The following is a 20,652-nucleotide window of genomic DNA, read 5'->3' as shown; positions in this document are numbered from 1 at the left end:
CTTCCAGTAGGGGTGTCAATTGGTCCGATTCTAGGCTCTTGGTCCAGATCCTTAGCAGTTTCGACTCTAAAATTTCAAGACCATAACCAGACCAATAAGTTTACCGGATCCAAATCTGAGACTCAGGATCATTAACTAATGGATGGTCCAGTTCCGGTTCCTAATCAATTCCAAACATTAATGAGCCCAAAACAAAGTCAATGAGATTTTCTCTTGGAAAACGGGAGTTTCATCATACATATAGTCTTGTGGAGCCCAAAATAAAGACATTGATGCATATATAAATAAATTAAGAGACAACTTTAAGAGTTCATAATTTCCATTTCAAATTCAACTCATATACTTATGATTTAAAGAGCAACAAAAGAGCGCCAATTAAAGTCCCAAGCAATGTAATACTATTAATAGGTTAGGGTTTAAAGCCTTTTAGGGTTTTAGAGATCTAATTCCCATTCAATTTGTTTACATATCATCCGGTTCCAATGGTTTCGGTGCTACTGGGTCCTTAATGGGCTATTGGTTCTAGAACCGTCCTAATAAGCTATTGGGTGGTCCGAATCGATTTTGATTTCCGATTCTGATCCTAAATTGACACCCCTAACTTCCAGGCACTACATGCAACCAAGTGCCTGAGTCAAGCACTTACTCACAAAATGAAAAACAGAATGATAAAGATGAATAAAAAACTTGGGACTTTCTTTCAATTTTCTCGTCTTTCTCGTCTTATTTCGAAAAATGAAAATAATTTTTAAAAATAAGTTGAAAATTATAAATCATTATGTCATTATCAAAAGATGTCACTATCATGCATATTTTCAAATATATATACACGCAATGACATTGCTAATCTCATTTACAAATTACTTGGCACCTTGAGTGGTGTCAATAAGAAAATTCCATAAAAAAAAATCATATCATGGTTAAGAAACATAGAAAATTAAAATATGTTTTTCAATTTGGTCCTCAGCAAAGTTCCACTGCTTTAATCACATGTGGTATTTCAACTGAAAAACAGTTTTCCCTGTCAAAAAATGATTGTTAAAAATCAAAGGGGGAAAAAGATCGGAGAGTTCAAAATACAGAAAAATGTCTAGAAAAAAGGTAGATCAATTTGGCACTTAGCTAGGTCATGACTAGGGTGATAATTAAATGATCCATCAAGTAGACAGTTTTGATCTACATGGCTAAAAAATAGGCTTATGTCATGACTAGCGTGATAATAAATGCAAATTTTAATACACTTCCCCCCTCCCCCAACCCCCTTCCTTAATGTAATACCAGATCTAATGAACACCATGTCCCATACACACTATGTTTAAGAAAACCCGAAGAGTTTGCATTCTATGGCACATGAGTGACATGACTAACAATCTTCCTGTTGCGGTGAAATCCGACCCGACGTACCACCTGGTCGAGCTGTCTTGCACAGGTAGGAAAAACAAGATAAAGGAGTGCCAATCTGAGTCGGTTAATACGTTCCGATGCCAAAGTCAGACATCTGCAACAGATAAAATGCTCAAATCCAAAAAGTTAGAGACAGAGAGACCCTCTTACTTAGAATAGGAGTTTCTATTTATAGGTTCGAGTTATCAGATAGGTGCTAGAGTGGTATGTTTATAGACGGTAGTTTGGGTGTCGTGTAATCCCAAGTGTCTTTCCTAGGACTCGACACCTGTCGGGTTGGGAGTCATGTAGAATGCATGACCTTGATCGGGACTTGGACCATAGTTAAGTCAGTTAACCGTGGGGGTTCAGGCATTCAGAACCCTAGATCCGATCTGAGTTGACCAGGCCGATCTTTCACCTGACTCGGCAACCGATTTCGCTTAGCATGGATGGATTCGTTTCGTTGTCGGATTATCATCGGATCGTCGGGTCGGTTACATACGTTGCTTGGTCTCATTGGCATAGTCCAATTTCTGACCTAGTGTCCGATTCGGCATGAACCAACCCATGACGTGTCCTCTGTAGATTGTTTAGCACCAATTATGGTTCATCACTTCCCAATCCCTTGGCCGCTGTACTATTTATTGTTTGGGTTCACTGATTAACTTGTTCATTGATTGATCATTTTATCATGTGGTGCTAATTTTTTTACTGCCGCTTAAAGACTCGCTCTGATGGGGCTTAAGGACTCGTTGAAGCATGGTATTTGGCTACTATTTGCACACTTTTCTGGTAGGCTCAATGTGGGTTATTTGCAAGTAAGCATTAATAGAAAAAAAAATTTGAAATTAAAGAAGGTTGTAACTTGAAAGCGAAGAACATTTCCTTGCCTTATCTTTTTCCCTGATTTTCTTGCTATCACCATAGTGGTGAGTTCAGAATTTGGATCTTTCTTTTGTTTTCCCCTTGTCTTATTTCTAAGAGTTTATTAAGTCAAGTGTATCAAGAGATTTTTACTATTATGTTACTATCCCAACTGTCACTGTTTTATTAGTGTTTTTTTAAATTGATATGTAAAATAAGAGAAATTTTACCCTCATTGAAAATAAGGTGTTCCCAAAAAAGACAAAAAAAATAAGATTACAAAATTTTTTTAAGTAAAGGAGGAAATTTTATACACGGCTATGTAAGCATGCACTGTCGTGTTCCCTCTCACAAAGAGTTGGAAAAATCATAAACCCCCATCCATTAATTAATGTCTTGAAACTCGCACCCTCTCACATACACGGCTTACACAACCGTGTATGAAAACTTTTCTCGTAAATAAATACAAAGATTTTTTTTATTAAATACTTTTATAATCTCATCTTCGATGTATCACATTTGATAAACATTTAGGTCCTTATCATTCCTACACCATATCAGCTATATGTATATGTATTGAATTCCACATTTATGTCTCTTTGTATCCACTTGCATTCTCATTTCATGACACAATAATACTTGATTAAGTGTTCTATTTAAAACAGAGACGCAGGCTTCATCTTTGTTTATCATTGGATTTCATTTATGACTAAGACTTTTGCACTCAAACTTACTAATTAATATTAGTTATCGCCTTTGGAGAAAAAAACAATCACATCACCTGTGTGAGAACGCAGAGAAAATTAAAATGCGATTTTAGGGTTTTTCAATTTTAGCAAACATTGAACATTGAAGAGAAAGAAAGTCATAACTGACAGTTGCCAGCGACGATCAATTTGGTCCTCTAAGTAGGTCCCACTGATTTTAATCACTTTATGTGACATTTCAACGCAGAAAAAGTGTTCCAGGTCAAAAAATTATTGTCGAGATAAGAAAAATCAGAATATAGGAAAATGTTTGAACCAAGCTAGGTGATATGATTTTATTATATCATCAAATTTGATATGTGACTCATAAAATGAATGATCAGTCAAAGAAACAATTTGGATCCATATGTCTAATAAAATTGGCATATGTCATGACAATGGGATAATTAAATGCACATTTAGAAACATTTTTTCCCTAATTTAATACCATATCTAATGAACATCATTTGTCTTACACTCCATGTTTGAGAACCTTGAACCTGGCCGCACTCTATGAAACATCTAACAAGAAAATGACCAATCAAAAGCCGTGGGCAAGCCCAAATACTTACCAAGATCACTATATGTCAAAAAACTCTTTTGCATTACCTATAGTTCTCTTCTTGGCCTTCAAACTAGTGGGTATGATCCGGAGTTTCCCACCTCTTCTTTGCAGATGATTACATGATCTTAGTAAAAACAGAGTCCAATAGCTGTAAAGAAAGCATATAGAGAAGGCATCCTTGCCAAAACCCTTACTGAGAGGTGATCGATAAGCACAATTATTGACCCATTAACCTTCAAATGATATTCAACTGTGGATACACATTGCATAATCTAGTATACTCTAGTGTTTGAGAAATCAAATTTTAGGAAAACCTACTCCAAAAAAATCCACTTTATTTTATCATAATAACAAACTTTACAAAGATCTAATTCGATGGCTATAGAGCCAGACTGGCCTTCTTTAATCCACAAGGAATGTAAAAATTTATGGGCTACATATATATACATATGATGAGATATGGTCCTTGATGGAACAAAAGAACTCTGGAAAGACTCAATAATTGAGTTTAAAATCGATTTCATTCTATTAAATAAATATTTGGTAACTCTTTTATTTTATAGAAAACAGAAGAAAGACTGATGGGGTGAAATTATTCCATACTCTAATTAGGATGCTTTTGTTTAGGAATTAATCTGATTACTTTTTATTAAACTCATGTTGCATAAAACCGTAATTAAAACTTTACCCTTATTAAATGCAACGTACCCTAGAAATGGTTTTTGTTGACCAGTTTTTAATGTTAAATACCTGTTCCATCGAAGACCCATCGATAAAACCAATGCCACAAAATCCACGCAATGACGTGGGAGTTCGAACACGCTTTTTTCACCTAAGGATTGGGATCCTTAATCAAATGGTGAACAAAAACCATTTCTAACTTATCATATTACTAGAGACTTGCGTATCCCTAAAATTTAGACTCAACATGACCTATGCGTAAGATTAGCATAAACTTTAAGATTAGTGACGAAGTCTGTATCCAAAAAAAAAAAAAAATTAGTGACGAAGTTAGAAGTGATGACTCTTTTCCATTTTTCTTCCTTGACCAAATAGTTCTAGATGTAGAAGTAGAAATTTTTGCGTGAGAATTATATTAAAATTAAGGGATGCAGTTTTATGTACGAGAGTGTAGCCTATGCCAGCCCTCCCATGTGTCTATCTCTCTCCTCCATAAAAGAAACGGACAGAGGTGTTTTTTCACATGGGAAGGAGAGAGATAGACTCATGGGAGTGCTGGCGTAGACCACACTCTCGGACAGAGAACTTTTTCCCTTATAGTTAAAGAAGAGGGTTGAGCATGTCATTAGCTTTCGATAAATTAATGGCATACATCAATCATAGCGTTGAATAGAGAAGGACATGAGGGGGTTTTTTCTAAAAGGGGAGGAGAGAGGATGGCACATGCTGGACTCTGGTGGTGTGTCCGATCTTTTACCAAAAAATAAAAAGAGGGAGGTTCCCTAAAAGGCAACGTGGCTCTTGCACCAACACGAGGGTCAATGGGAGTGTGTGTAGAAGTATCAATAGGGGTGGGGTTGTTATTTCGCATCCAACTGTTTGTGCGCATGGGCCAAGTTGCTTTTCTGGCTTTTCTTTTCTTAATGGATACTCTTATTGGTCCCTTCCCCCCCCCCCCCTTCCCCTCCCCCTCCCCCTCCCCACTTGTGAAAATGGAATAATACACTTGCCCTTTGGGTTCATAAATATCACCTTAGGTTTTAGTATTTGTTAGAGTACCCATTAAGATCTCATTTCCTTGGCTGCCAGCCTTATAGTAGGAACATTCCTACTACAAGTGTAGCAACAAAATTTCGTTCCTACTACACAACTAGATAGCCATCTCTTGCCTTTAAGAATTAAATTTAAAAGAGCAAGTTTTTTGTACCTATACGAAGAAGGAATCTCCATTCTCCCTTATTTTTTTTTGGCTAAAAGTTAGTAGATGATTATATTAATAAGAATGAGAAAATGAATAATACAATAAAAAGTTATTCACTTTTCCACCTTCAGCATGGTCATCAACAGATGGCGAAACACCACCAAAAAATTATAAGCCTAGCCCGAAATCCCCATAGTTATGTGAATCAGAATCTCAACCTTATAGAAGCATCCACGGAGATGTCTGTATGTACAACCTGTTCCATCAAATAGCGCGCATTAGGAAAACTTTTGCCTAAAAATACATAATAAATAATGGTAGTTGAACACGCAATGCCATTCATGATGTGAAGGCGGGCAAGGACTTGACCAAACAATTTGAAACAATAAATAAACAATAACCGACCCATGGTGCAGTGCAGATCGAGAAACCCTATCCAGCCTTTATTATGTATACATACGTTGGGCAACTTATTAAGACTGAAGACTTTTTACCAAAACAAAAAAATTAAGACTGAAGACTGATTCCTTGATTACTAGAAGGTTATCCTTGTAGTCGTCAAATGTCATTAATAAAAGTAAATGAAATGATAAGGTTAGCGTGCCTGTAGGTTTACTATAAATATCCATGCATTTAACTCTCAGACTTCACACACCACAAACAGCTAGATCACCCTAACTCTTTTTAACTCCTTCTATAACCAGTTGAAGAGAGAGAATTCCTCCCTTCTATCACCTATTAATTACTTTGTTGGTGGACGTTGTGATGGCTACTGATGAGAGAGCAGGAGCTGAAATTATCCGTGGAAGGGAAGCCTGTGATCGATTTTCGGCAGAGCTGATGAAAGAGCTTGGATTCCCTAGTGGTGTCCTTCCCATGGGAGAGCTTGAAGAATGCGGAAGGGTGAGATCCACGGGGTTCGTTTGGTGGAAGTGCAAAGCCCCCTATGAGCACTTCAATGCGGCAACCAACACCAAGAACAGCTATACTGCGGAGACCACTGCGTATGTGGAAAAGGGGAGGATGAAGAAGATGACTGGATGCAAAGCCAAGGCGCTGATGCTGTGGGTTCCCGTGGCAGAGATGTACCTCGACGGCAACAAGATCTCCTTCAAGTCATCCATGGGAGTCGGCAAGTCTTTCCCCCTCACCTCTTTTATGAACGAAGAAGAAAAGAAGGCTTATCTCCAACAAAATTAATATAATATTGATTGCAACAAATTAATTAATTAAACCATTACTCTACCATCCTCCCCTCTCAGTATATCATTCTAATACCCGGCCTATCATATATATGTATTGAACTTCCTTATTTATGTCCATTTTGTATCCCTGCATCCTCATTTTCATGACCCAAATACACTTGATGAACTATACTATTGAAAACCAGAGGCGCTGGCTTTATCTTTTTTATCATTGGATTTCACTCACTATTTTGTATTTTTGTGCTTTTTTGTGTGCTTCTGCTCTCTGACATACTCTATGAATACAAACTATCATCATTTAACCAAAAAAAAAAAAATATCCATTCAACATTCTAGAAAACACAGAAAATTAAGAGGAGAAAGGTTTTCCTTCACCATGCGGACGGACATCATACTAGAATCCTAGAACATCCCCTATTTACCATGAACATATTTTCCACTTTGCACGATATCCTCTTCCACTCATCTAAAAGTCGAGGTCAAGAGATTCCCTTTCACTTTGGCTTAAGTAAAATTCAATCCAAATTAAAAAAAAAAAAAAAATTCAACTTTGAAAAGTGGAGGAATTGTTATCCTTTCAATTTGTAATCTTTCAATTTTTCTCAATTTCGCCCTTAATTAGGGGACACTAGTCCATCTTTAATCAAATCGACAACAATTCAAAACCCAACCCAATCCAACTCTAACCATGGTGTGTAAACCCAAGTACTAACCTCTCTCTCTCTCTCATCTGATTATTTCACACTCACTCTCGTCCCTTTCTCTGTCCTGCAACTCTCGGAGACGGCAACCAGCACGGTGGCAACCCACTTAGGGTTTTGCTCCACCTCCTCACGTTGTAACCTGTTTTGGGCTTATCTTAGGAAACTATAATAACTTTTAGAGAACATTTGAGAGAGCTATGGAAGATTGAAGGTGGCATAAAACAGAGTAGCTGCAGGGTGTAGAAAGGGTAAGGGAATAGACCTGATCGATGGGCTTTTAATTTAGGGTTGATTTCCTGGAAATGAAGTTGAAATAGCAAGGCTTGAAAAAGCAACGACAATGGAAATTCAAGAGAATACACTCCCAACAACACACCGAATCCCCATAGAATTGAGCAGTAAACAACAATACATTGACCATAGAACAATCCATCACAAAGGGGCCAATCTTTCTACCAAAAAAACAAAAAGAAAAAGGGGCCAATTCATATTTTGAATTGTCTTAACTTGATAAAGATGGACAGGTGTCACATTATTACGTGGAAATTGAGAGAAATTGAAAGGATAAAAATCCAAATTGAATCATGGAATCATAGCTAATACAAGTTAGCAACAATCAATTTGCTCCTCACGTAGGTCCCACTGATTTTTTTTTTTTTTTTTTTTTTTTATGAAGTCCCACTGACTTTAATCACGTGATATTTCTACCAAGAATATCAACAAAAAAACAAAAGTCTTGCATGTAAAAAAATAATTGTTAAAATCAAAGTAGCAGGGAAGTAATTCGAAGTTCGGAGGGATCTAAATCAAAGTAGGAGGGAAGTCCGGACGGTTCAAAATATAGGAATATGTCTTAATCAAGGTAAATCATATGGTTCTGTTAGATCATCAAATTTGATATGTGGTTAATCAAACATAGGGATTAGAGAGTAGGGATTATATGTTTTTTGAGAGTTCAGATCTACTACCCACATGGGGATGGGTGGTGTCCCACGCCCCATGAAGGGGTCAGATTTGTCCCCACCCATCCCCATGCGGGTAGCTGATCTGGATTTGTTTTTTTGAGTACTCCTTTACCAAAAACTTAAAGAGATATTTTGAGCCTTTTGCTCACCATCTAGAAAGTCAAGGGTTAACATCTTTTTGGATGCAAGGTGGAGTGAGAAGGCCTTTAAGGGGATTGACCGTATTGCCAAGTTAGCATTTTATACTACACTACAATTTGGATCCTCTATTGCCGAGTTGCTTTAGAAGACCCTACTGTCAAGACACAGTAATGCGAGGAATGATCGTCTTACCCCTGTCTGAGCACCTTACCCAAGTGGGGGTAAAGCAGTCATTTATCGCCTTGCTATGTCTTGGCAGTAAGGTCCTGCCGGGCAGCTCGACAGTAGAGAATCTAAATCCACTACATTGTCCCACATATGAAAAGAGAGAAACTTCCTATTCTTTCTAAACAAGACGAAGATTTTACTTTGTATCATTAGAAATGTCAAAGCAAATATTGAAAATAAGGGTTGAGCTGATATTCCTAAGGGTAATCAATCCCTTAGAAATCTCTTCCTTGTTCAAAAATAGGGAGTGCACCCAATTTGAGTTGAGAGGCTTGGACCTCCACGGGCCTTATACTCGTAGCTAGTTCTTTTTTTATTGGTGATGTTGTTTTGTCTCTATAGTGCTTCCCCGGCTAACTGCATTTGGGGCCTTTTAAGTGTTGGGATATTGTCCCTTCTGTTCGTTTGGCTGCCTATATATACATTTATAGGCCATAGACCTATTTATGACTGGCTTTTTTATTTTTTTGCTACAGAAATAGGAGATCTTTATTAAGTTTAATGTGTAGTACACATGGAAAGAGTCGAACATAACACCAAAATCTATAGATTGGAATTTGATCAGGTTGTTGCACACGTCATCAACATGCCTTTCTTTTTTTTCTTTTTTTTTTCTTTTTTATTGATGAAAGGAGCAGAAAATTATATTAATATGGAGAAGAAACAGTTTGGTTAATGTTTGTGGAGTTACCTAAGCATCTTGGAAAATCCAATAAAATTACAGTTATCCCTGGTCATATGGACAAAATTACAATTCTGTACAACTTTCAAAATATTAAAAAGGAGAGGGACTAAGAGCCACGGCCAAAGTTGATCTTTGGTTGAGGAACAAAAAGTAATATTTCCTCGCTCGAACTCCATATTTCTCTCAGTTGGAGATTAGATTCATTTGCCTTCTGCAGTCCCTTCAGCATTGCCATGAATTTTGACTCCAATGGATGATGTGCTTCCATTCTCCTTGTCTCTGCCAAAATGATATTCCCTTGCAGAATGACACAAAAAACCCATGCTGACTTGTTAAGCTCTGATGCAAAAGATCCTATGCAACATAAAATAGGATTGTCTGAGTATGTAAAATTCACAGACCTATCAAGAGAAATAAGACTGCAAGGAGAGGTAACAGAATCATCAATTTGGGGTGGGGGGGGGGGGGGGGAGGGAAGGGGGGAGATATTTAGATCATTGAGCTACCTATTAATAAGATTCATCGTTAGAAGCGGGTCATGTTTTATTTTTCCGAAAAACTTCTTATTATGGGAATCCCAAATAAAATAGCATGTAATAATAAAGACAAGAAAGAAAAAAAAAAAACCAATTTAAAAAAATCTTATCAAGAGTTTTACTTGTAAGGAAGTAAATACAAAGAGATTGAACTGGCTAACAGAGCCAGATGTAACCGATCTAGAATTTGTACTCCTGACATTAGTTCTCTTTAAGTAATTAATTCCTCTGTATCAAAAACAGAAAAACACACACACACAGATTCAATAGAGGGGAAAGAAACACTATTTTTCTTCCTTGGAACATATAAAAAAGAACATGCAATACAAAAGGATGATAAATGAAGTATTGAAACGGGCACGATCATGGGTATCTGGCGGTGCACTGTAGTGCGGCCCTGAGAGCTCAACAAGTGGAAGAAACTTCATCCAACGGTGCGAACTCGATGCAAGATAGTTTTTTTTTTTTTTTTTCCTTTTCTTTATTTTCGAGCTCGTCACCGTTAGATGTCGCATCTTCCCCTCCAAGCCAGCTGCGCTAACCCCTTGAGGTTCACCCTTAGTTAGTAAGTACGCGTATAATATGCGTATTATACGCGTACCCGAATTTTTGAACGCATAATACTCCCATCCCCGCACTTTCCCGTATTTTTATAAAAAAATGCGTTTTTTAATCGATCGCATATTATACTCGTATAATTCGGGTATTATACGTTTTATACTTTTTAAATTTTACTCTAATGTTTTAAAAAAAAAAAAAAAAAAAAAAAAAAAACCCCAAAGATTAGAATTTTTTCACGATTTCACTTTCTCTTCTTTTGTGATTTGCGTTTTCACTCCAAAGTCCAACCCTAGAAGGCAACGGCGGCGGCAGCCCCTCCATCTCCGTTCAACACCGCTTATCGTCAAAGCTTCGACGGCAACAACATCGGCGGCGGCGGCGGACGGCAGAACGACGCGGCAGAGGGCACGGCAGCACTGGCGGCAAGCAGCCGGCAACGGCGACGGCAAGCAGCGGCGGCAGCGGCGACGCAGCAGCGGCGGCGAAGAGGGGATGCGCAGCGACGCAGCGGCGGCGTTTCTCCTTGTTTATTTCTTCTTCCACTGTTGTTCTTCGGAAGAACTTCTTCCACTGTGGTTAGTATCCCTTTCTCTATTTCGTATTGTTTGCTAATCAAACGAAAAATCACAAGTTCCAATCGCATCTCCATGGAAAATAGAAACGGGAAACCTTTTTATTTTCGTTTCTCACCACAATCCACGTTCACCTATCCTCTGTTTCACTCTTATCTACAAGGATTAATTAATTTGGTAAACAGCAAGTTTCCCTATTTTTTCCCTATTCTCATTTGTAGTTAATCACATAATTTTTCCTTTTTTTTTTTAGCTTCAGTTGTTGTGTTCTCGTTTTAAGATGCCTTGCATGTCTCCTTATTTCTGTTTTATTCTTATTCTCATTGTCTGAAATTGGAATTTTGTGGAAATCTAACCTCAACTTCACTTTTGGTTGAAAATTCTCACATTTTCCACTATGGTTCAACCAAAAAAAAAAAAAACCTTCTCCACTATGGGGTGTGGGTCTCTCTCGTTTAGAGACTACTTTATTGATATTTTGATATTTTAAGTGCTAATCTTAGAGATGTAATATAAGATATTATATTATTGTGTTTATTTTAGTTTATAAAATCATGATATTATTTTGTTTATTAGGTGGTGAATGCATGTTATATAATGAATATATGTCCGTTTTTTTAAAAGTATTATTGTCATCTATGCCGTATTATACACGTATTAAACGCGTATTGTATTATTACCGTATGCGTTTTATGAAGCCGAATTTTTAAAAAGTATTATTACCATCTAGTCCGTTTAATTACCGTACGTATCCGTTCCCGTTCAATTGCCGTTCCCGAACTTACTAACTAAGGGTTCACCCAAAGTGTTTTACTTGGGTACTTTTCTTGTAGTACATCCGAATCTTTTCTTTTTTGGTAAAAGTAGTACATCCTAATCGCTTCCACGTGGGTTATGGGTATGGCAATTGAAGTAAGCAATTTGAAGCATTAAATTGAAAGAAGATATCTTATATTAGTCAGGTTTGAATATGGGATCCAAATATTCAATCATATGGTCCATTTAATATTAGATATTATATTTCTATATATTGATCCAGACTCATTCAAAGTTTTGTATTTTATTTTATCAGGACACTTAGATTGAATTCTAATTTGGCATATTTGTAGAGAGGAAGAGTGATATGGAGCTAGCATATCCCTAAAATTTGTACCGATTGATCAAATACCTTGATGTAGAAGTAAAAATTATTAAATAAGAATTACATTAAAACTAAAAAAATTAAAAGGGAAAAAGATCTCTACTTGGTGGTGCTTTCTACGCGAGTTCACATCCTCTACTTTTGCTAGCCCCTACTTCTGTGTGAGCCCTACACATATTGAAGTGTGCAAAGACTGCTTTACCCTTGCCTGAGCACCTTGCTTGAGCGGGGGTAAAGAGATCTTTATGCGTCTTGATGTGTGTAGGGCGCACACAGAAATAGGGGTAGGTAGAAGTAGAGGATGTCGATTCTTCCTATGCCCTCTCACAAGGTACAAGACATGCTCACTCATTGGCCCAAACACTTGTGTAGAAACTATGCGACGAAATAGAGATCTCTTGCCCAAATTAAAATTAAGGAGCAAGTTTCTCTGTACCAACCATGGTGAAGAGGAAATCTCCACATTCATTTCAATCGATAACATCAAATTGATTAGGAAGAGAATTTCGCCTTCCACCATGGTTTTAGTGGATAGTATCGGAACGGGTATCGATCAACTCAAAAACTGAAATGGTATTAGATTAGTATTGATACGGATCAATCATATCGGAGAAATTTACCCTTGATTCTTCTTTAAAATAGATTGTTGACTGTTTTACCCCTTGTTTATACCGTGTCACCAATATAATATCGACACCGTATCGGAATCGGTCACTTGCAAAACCGATACCTCAAACCAGTCCTTCCACAATGGGTGGTGAGAGTGTAATGAGATTCTCTTCTCCACGCTACAAGTGAAGGGAGACTTTTTCCTTAAGTTAGACTAAGGAAAGGTTAGTTCAGCACGCAATACAAATTAAGTGACCTGTAGGCAGGCGATGACTTGATCAAACAATGAATTGAAACAATAAACAACCCATAGGTGAAGAGAAACATTATCCTTTTTTTATTATTATTTTTTATGAGAAACCTCTATTGACCTTTATTACAAATAATGGACCCGGACCCGGACCCGGACCCGGTGAGTGAACGATAAGGTCATCGTCAGGTTTACCATTTGGATTTTATACTCCTATAAATATCCATTCATTGAATGCTCAGATTTCACACACCAAACGGCTCTACCATAACAAGTAGCTAGTAGAAGAGAAGAGAAGAGAAGAGAGTTCCTCGGTTTATCTCTTTACATTCTATAAATCTATCCATCTATTACTTGGTTAGTCAACTCATGGCTACTGATGAGAGAGCTGGGGCTGAAATCATCCGTGGAAAGGAAGCCTGTGATCGATTTTCGGCGGAGTTGATGAAAGAGCTTGGATTCCCTAGTGGCGTCCTTCCCATGGGAGACCTTGAAGAATGTGGGAGGGTGAGATCCACGGGTTTCGTATGGTGGAAATGCAAAGCCCCCTATGAGCACTTCAATGCGGCTACCAACACCAAGAACAGCTATGCTGCCGAGACCACTGCCTATGTTGAAAAGGGTAGGATGAAGAAGATGACCGGATGCAAGGCCAGGACGCCACTGAAATTGTGGGTTCCGGTGGCGGAGATGTACATCGATGGCAACAAGATGTCCTTCAAGTCATCCATGGGAGTTGGCAAGTCCTTCCCCCTCACCTCTTTTATGAACGAAGAAGAAAAGAAGGCTTATCTCCAACAAAATTAATTAAACCATACTCTGTTGCCCTCCTCCTTTCAGTAGTAGTGACTGCATGGTAAGGAGGAACAGACCCTGAAGGTCCTTAATTACCCATTTCCATACCCTATTATCAGCTATATATGTATTGAGTTCCTTATTTATGTGCTTTTGTATCCCTGCATCCTCAATTTTCATGACCCAATAAGACTTTACTTGATCATCTACTATTTATAACAGAGGCGCAAGTTTCATCTTCTTTGTTTGTCAATGGATTTCTGTAAATGATTTTCTGCTTTTGCTAATGAATATTAGCTATCATCATTCAAAAAAGAAGTGTTTCCTGTGGGGGCGTGTGGCCCCAACGTGGGGGGCCAATGGGAGAGTGCATTGGCATTAACGGAGGCATCATATCACATTTCATGGGGGCAGAATGGTCATTTTCTCAATAAAAATCATAATGCGTTTAAAAAAACACACTGAAAATTTTGGGAGAAAGAACGAACTCATTCTGCATAGCGTACGCTAACATCTACCATAATGAAAAAAGGAGAGACAGAGTGTTAGACACAGGGAGGTGTTAGCATACGTAGTTAGACATCATTCTTTCTTTCATTAAAATATGTTTTTCACTTCCACCATCCAAACTTGTATAGCCCATTAAAAAATTGGGGAAAGTTTTTATTGACCGTAGAGCCATCACTGATCATAAAAATTTGTTTTTATTTATGAATGATCGAATAATTAATATCCCCCACTATTTGTGTGATACCTTTTCAACATCATCCAAAGGCTTGTTCAATGGATTCTCTCTTAACGTGGCTGAAGGGAAACTCGATCTGAAAAAATAAATCATAGCTGACACATGTCACATATGTCAGTGACAATCAATTTTGTACCTCAAGTAGGTCCCATTGATTTTGATCACATATGATATTTCTGGAGAAAGATTTTATTGACCGTAGAGCCATCATTCACCATAAATATATGTCTTTATTTATGAATGATCGATAATTAGTATCCCCCACTGTTTGTGTGATACCTTTTCAACATCATCCAAAGGCTTGTTCAATGGATTCTCTCTTAACGTGGCTGAAGGAAAACTCGGTCTGAAAAAATAAGTCATAGCTGACACATGTCACATATGTCAGTGACCATCAATTTTATATCTCAAGTAGGTCCCATTGATTTTGATCACATATGATATTTCTTGAGAAAGTTTTTATCGACCGTAGAGCCATGATTGACCATAAATATTTGTCTTTATTTATGAATGATCGATAATTAGTAGCCCCCATTGTTTGTGTGATACCTTTTCAACATCATCCAAAGGCTTGTTCAATGGATTCTCTCTTAACGTGGCTGAAGGAAAACTCGGTTTGAAAAAATAAGTCATAGCTGACACATGTCACATATATCAGTGACCATCAATTTTATACCTCAAGTAGGTCCCATTGATTTTGATCACATATGATATTTCTGGAGAAAGTTTTTATCGACCGTAGAGCCATCATTGACCATAAATATTTGTCTTTATTTATGAATGATCGATAATTAGTATCCCCCACTGTTTGTGTGATACCTTTTCAACATCATCCAAAGGCTTGTTCAATGGATTCTCTCTTAACGTGGTGAAGAAAAACTCGTCTAAAAAAGTCATAGGATACTGCATATGTCGGTGACCATCAATTTTATAGCTCAAGTAGGTCCCATTGATTTTGATCACATATGATATTTCTGGAGAAAGTTTTTATCGACCGTAGAGCCATCATTGACCATAAATATTTGTCTTTATTTATGAATGATCGATAATTAGTAGCCCCCATTGTTTGTGTGATACCTTTTCAACATCATCCAAAGGCTTGTTCAATGGATTCTCTCTTAACGTGGCTGAAGGAAAACTCGGTCTGAAAAAATAAGTCATAGCTGACACATGTCACATATGTCAGTGACCATCAATTTTATATCTCAAGTAGGTCCCATTGATTTTGATCACATATGATATTTCTGGAGAAAGTTTTTTATCGACCGTAGAGCCATCATTGACCATAAATATTTGTCTTTATTTATGAATGATCGATAATTAGTATCCCCCACTGTTTGTGTGATACCTTTTCAACATCATCCAAAGGCTTGTTCAATGGATTCTCTCTTAACGTGGCTGAAGGAAAACTCGATCTGAAAAAATAAATCATAGCTGACACATGTCACATATATCAGTGGCCATCAATTTTATAGCTCAAGTAGGTCCCATTGATTTTGATCACATATGATATTTCTGGAGAAAGTTTTTATCGACCGTAGAGCCATCATTGACCATAAATATTTGTCTTTATTTATGAATGATCGATAATTAGTAGCCCCCATTGTTTGTGTGATACCTTTTCAACATCATCCAAAGGCTTGTTCAATGGATTCTCTCTTAACGTGGCTGAAGGAAAACTCGGTTTGAAAAAATAAGTCATAGCTGACACATGTCACATATGTCAGTGACCATCAATTTTATATCTCAAGTAGGTCCCATTGATTTTGATCACATATGATATTTCTGGAGAAAGTTTTTATCGACCGTAGAGCCATCATTGACCATAAATATTTGTCTTTATTTATGAATGATCGATAATTAGTATCCCCCACTGTTTGTGTGATACCTTTTCAACATCATCCAAAGGCTTGTTCAATGGATTCTCTCTTAACGTGGCTGAAGGAAAACTCGGTCTGAAAAAATAAGTCATAGCTGACATATGTCACATATGTCAGTGACCATCAATTTTATAGCTCAAGTAGGTCCCATTGATTTTGATCACATATGATATTTCTGGAGAAAGTTTTTATCGTCCGTAGAGCCATTATTGACCATAAATATTTGTCTTTATTTATCAATGATCGATAATTAGTATCCTCTACTGTTTGTGTGATACCTTTTCAACATCAGCCAAAGGCTTGTTCAATGGATTCTCTCTTAACGTGGCTGAAGGAAAACTCGATCTGAAAAAATAAGTTATAGCTGACACATGTCACATATGACAGTGACCATCAATTTTATACCTCAAGTAGGTCCCATTGATTTTGATCACATATGATATTTCTGGAGAAAGTTTTACCGATGTAGAGCCATCATTGACCATAAATATTTGTCTTTATTTATGAATTATCGAGTAGGTCAATTTTATACCTCAAGTAGGTCCCATTGATTTTGACCACATATGATATTTACGGAGAAAGTTTTTATCACTGTAGAGCCATCATTGACCATAAATATTTGTCTTTATTTATGAATGATCGATAATTAGTAGCCCCCATTGTTTGTGTGATACCTTTTCAACATCATCCAAAGGCTTGTTCAATGGATTCTCTCTTAACGTGGCTGAAGGAAAACTCGGTTTGAAAAAATAAGTCATAGCTGACACATGTCACATATGTCAGTGACCATCAATTTTATATCTCAAGTAGGTCCCATTGATTTTGATCACATATGATATTTCTGGAGAAAGTTTTTATCGACCGTAGAGCCATCATTGACCATAAATATTTGTCTTTATTTATGAATGATCGATAATTAGTATCCCCCACTGTTTGTGTGATACCTTTTCAACATCATCCAAAGGCTTGTTCAATGGATTCTCTCTTAACGTGGCTGAAGGAAAACTCGGTCTGAAAAAATAAGTCATAGCTGACATATGTCACATATGTCAGTGACCATCAATTTTATAGCTCAAGTAGGTCCCATTGATTTTGATCACATATGATATTTCTGGAGAAAGTTTTTATCGTCCGTAGAGCCATTATTGACCATAAATATTTGTCTTTATTTATCAATGATCGATAATTAGTATCCTCTCTTGTTTGTGTGATACCTTTTCAACATCACCAAAGGCTTGTTCAATGGATTCTCTCTTAACGTGGTGAAGGAAAACTCGATCTGAAAAAATAAGTCATAGCTGACACATGTCACATATGTCAGTGACCATCAATTTTATACCTCAAGTAGGTCCCATTGATTTTGATCACATATGATATTTCTGGAGAAAGTTTTTACCGACTGTAGAGCCATCATTGACCATAAATATTTGTCTTTATTTATGAATTATCGAGTAGGTCCAATTTTATACCTCAAGTAGGTCCCATTGATTTTGACCACATATGATATTTCTGGAGAAAGTTTTTATCGACTGTAGAGCCATCATTGACCATAAATATTTGTCTTTATTTATGAATGATCGATAATTAGTATCCCCCACTGTTTGTGTGATACCTTTTCAACATCATCCAAAGGCTTGTTCAATGGATTCTCTCTTAACGTGGCTGAAGGAAAACTCGGTCTGAAAAAATAAGTCATAGCTGACACATGTCACATATGTCAGTGACCATCAATTTTATATCTCAAGTAGGTCCCATTGATTTTGATCACATATGATATTTCTGGAGAAAGTTTTTATCGACCGTAGAGCCATCATTGACCATAAATATTTGTCTTTATTTATGAATGATCGATAATTAGTATCCCCCACTATTGTGTGATGCCTTTTCAACATCATCCAAAGGCTTGTTCAATGGATTCTCTCTTAACGTGGCTAAAGGAAAACTCGGTCTGAAAAAATAAGTCATAGCTAACACATGTGACATATGTCAGTGACCATCAATTTTATACCTCAAGTAGGTCCCATTGATTTTGATCACATATGATATTTCTGGAGAAAGTTTTTATCGACCGTAGAGCCATCATTGACCATAAATACTTGTCTTTATTTATGAATGATCGATAATTAGTATCCCCCACTGTTTGTGTGATACCTTTTCAACAACACCCAAAGGCTTGTTCAATGGATTCTCTCTTAACGTGGCTGAAGGAAAACTCGGTCTAAAAAAATAAGTCATACCTGACACATGTCACATATGTCAGTGACCATCAATTTTGTACCTCAAGTAGGTCCCATTGATTTTGATCACATATGATATTTCCACTGATAAAGAAGTCTTCCATGTCTTCGAAAAAAATTGTTAAAAATCGAAGTAGGAGCTTAGGTGACACAGTAACAAACTGGGGTGTTAGATCTTGCTCTAACGTCGACGAACCTTGAATCCACAAGAAGAAGGGACGGAAAAACTTCTTTTATTCAAAATGCGAACTGCCTAAAAAGGAAGATTCGAAGCCCTTATATAGGGAGGCTTTCTTACAAAAGAAGGAAAGAAATGTTTGAAATTCGAAAGTCAAAATTCAAATTCAAATTTCAAAATTTTGGCAGGCAGTTTCATCTTCGGAATGCACATAAACGGCCAAAAAGAGCATACGTCAGCGTCGAAAAATTCAACGAGATCTTCAATTTGATATGTAATCCGCTTTATTTTACTTAATACCTCCAATCAGTCCGAGTGAACCTCTATTGGCCCAACTTGCTCAAGAACTCATCCGATATCTCCTCTATATCACTAGAAGGGTTCAAAACACAAGGAAATATCTATAAAAAAATTTGACATATGGCTAGTAAAAGAGATGATCAATAAAGAAGACGATTTTTATCCACATGCCTCAAAAATAGCATGTCATGACTAGGATGAGAATTAAATGCACCATTTAGAAACACTTTTTTTTCATAATTACAACAACCTAACAAATACCATAGGCCTTACACTATGTTTGAGAAAACTACCTGAACTGGCCGGCCGCATATTCTTTGACACACCTCTTCATTTAAAATAAAAAATAAAAAAACTATAAAATGGCCATCTTTCCCAATTCGCCACTGTACAGTCTTGTTTCTTGACCAATGATATCTATTCTAATACTTATCAAAAAAAATATCTATTCTAATTTCCTGAACAATGACTCTAATTAATTGGGACACAAGAAAGGTCTAATAAGCAAGTTAAATAGGGTTGGTTCAATTAAGTATTACCTAATGAAAGCCAATGTTACCAACCTGCTGCCCCTCCCCCTCCCCCCAAGAAACACTACATTTGGATAAGATATAAGAATGTACAAACAAAACATGACCAAAGAATTGGGAAGTGTCCACTATTGTTTCTTGAGTAATGATATCTATTCTAATTCTCTGACCAACTACTTAATTGGGACACAAGTAAAGTTTAATAAGCAAGTTAAATAGGTTGTTTCAATTAAGTGTTACCTAATGAAAACCAATGCTGCCAACATGCTGCCCCTGCATCTCCCCCAAGAAACACTACACTTAGGTAACCGAGATATCAATGCACGCTCTTATTGGCTGTCGCACGCGTGGTCCCTACTCTCTCCCACAGGGAACGCTCCCCTAGAATGGAAAAATGTTCTCTTTGAGTAAAGATTTTTTTTTTTTTTTTTTGGTAAAAGCCGTAAAGATTAGTAAGGGCAAAAAATGTTATACTAGAATGCAATTTTTGTTTTCCTAAAATAGTAATGATATCTTGAACATTGGTGTTATGAGCACCTACCTATATATGGAGGACTTCACCCTCATCATATGGCTGGATTCTTTCCCTCAATCATGTTTAAATGTAAAACACAATTTATAAGAAAATAAGATCCTGTTAAATATTTTATCATGAAACAAACACGACCTAAGTGGCTTCCTACCGAATAATTATCACCTCCAATTCGTTGCCCGTTCCTATTTCCTCCAATTCCTCAAATAAGAGCAGAAATGACCACCCTACCCCACCTTGGGCAGTGTGTTTGGGCAGGGGGTAGGATGGTCATTTTCACTCCTATGTGAGGAATTGGAGCGGGCAGCGAATTGAAGGGGATGACGATTCCTTCCTACCACCCTAGTCTCTGGGGATTTGTGTTCCATAAAATTAACAGTGATTCAAAAAATAATCTTGATGTTTGGCTTGTATA

At 37.1% G+C, this 20,652-nt stretch overlaps 2 protein-coding genes across 2 annotated transcripts; both read left to right on the top strand.

The window, feature by feature from the left end:
• Window positions 1-6,174: 6,174 nt before the first annotated feature.
• Window positions 6,175-6,660, top strand: LOC122665501. The gene has a single exon (XM_043861658.1). The coding sequence runs from the start codon at window positions 6,209-6,211 to the stop codon at window positions 6,641-6,643; it is 435 nt and encodes a 144-aa protein (XP_043717593.1). The 5' UTR covers window positions 6,175-6,208; the 3' UTR covers window positions 6,644-6,660.
• Window positions 6,661-13,409: 6,749 nt separating this feature from the next.
• Window positions 13,410-13,847, top strand: LOC122654806. The gene has a single exon (XM_043849067.1). The coding sequence runs from the start codon at window positions 13,410-13,412 to the stop codon at window positions 13,845-13,847; it is 438 nt and encodes a 145-aa protein (XP_043705002.1).
• Window positions 13,848-20,652: the final 6,805 nt, after the last annotated feature.

The sequence above is a fragment of the Telopea speciosissima genome, chromosome 1 (assembly GCF_018873765.1).
Source record: "Telopea speciosissima isolate NSW1024214 ecotype Mountain lineage chromosome 1, Tspe_v1, whole genome shotgun sequence".
Lineage (NCBI taxonomy): Eukaryota > Viridiplantae > Streptophyta > Magnoliopsida > Proteales > Proteaceae > Telopea > Telopea speciosissima.
The sequence above is the reverse complement of the archived record's forward strand: the minus strand, read 5'-3'. Positions and strand labels throughout refer to the sequence as shown.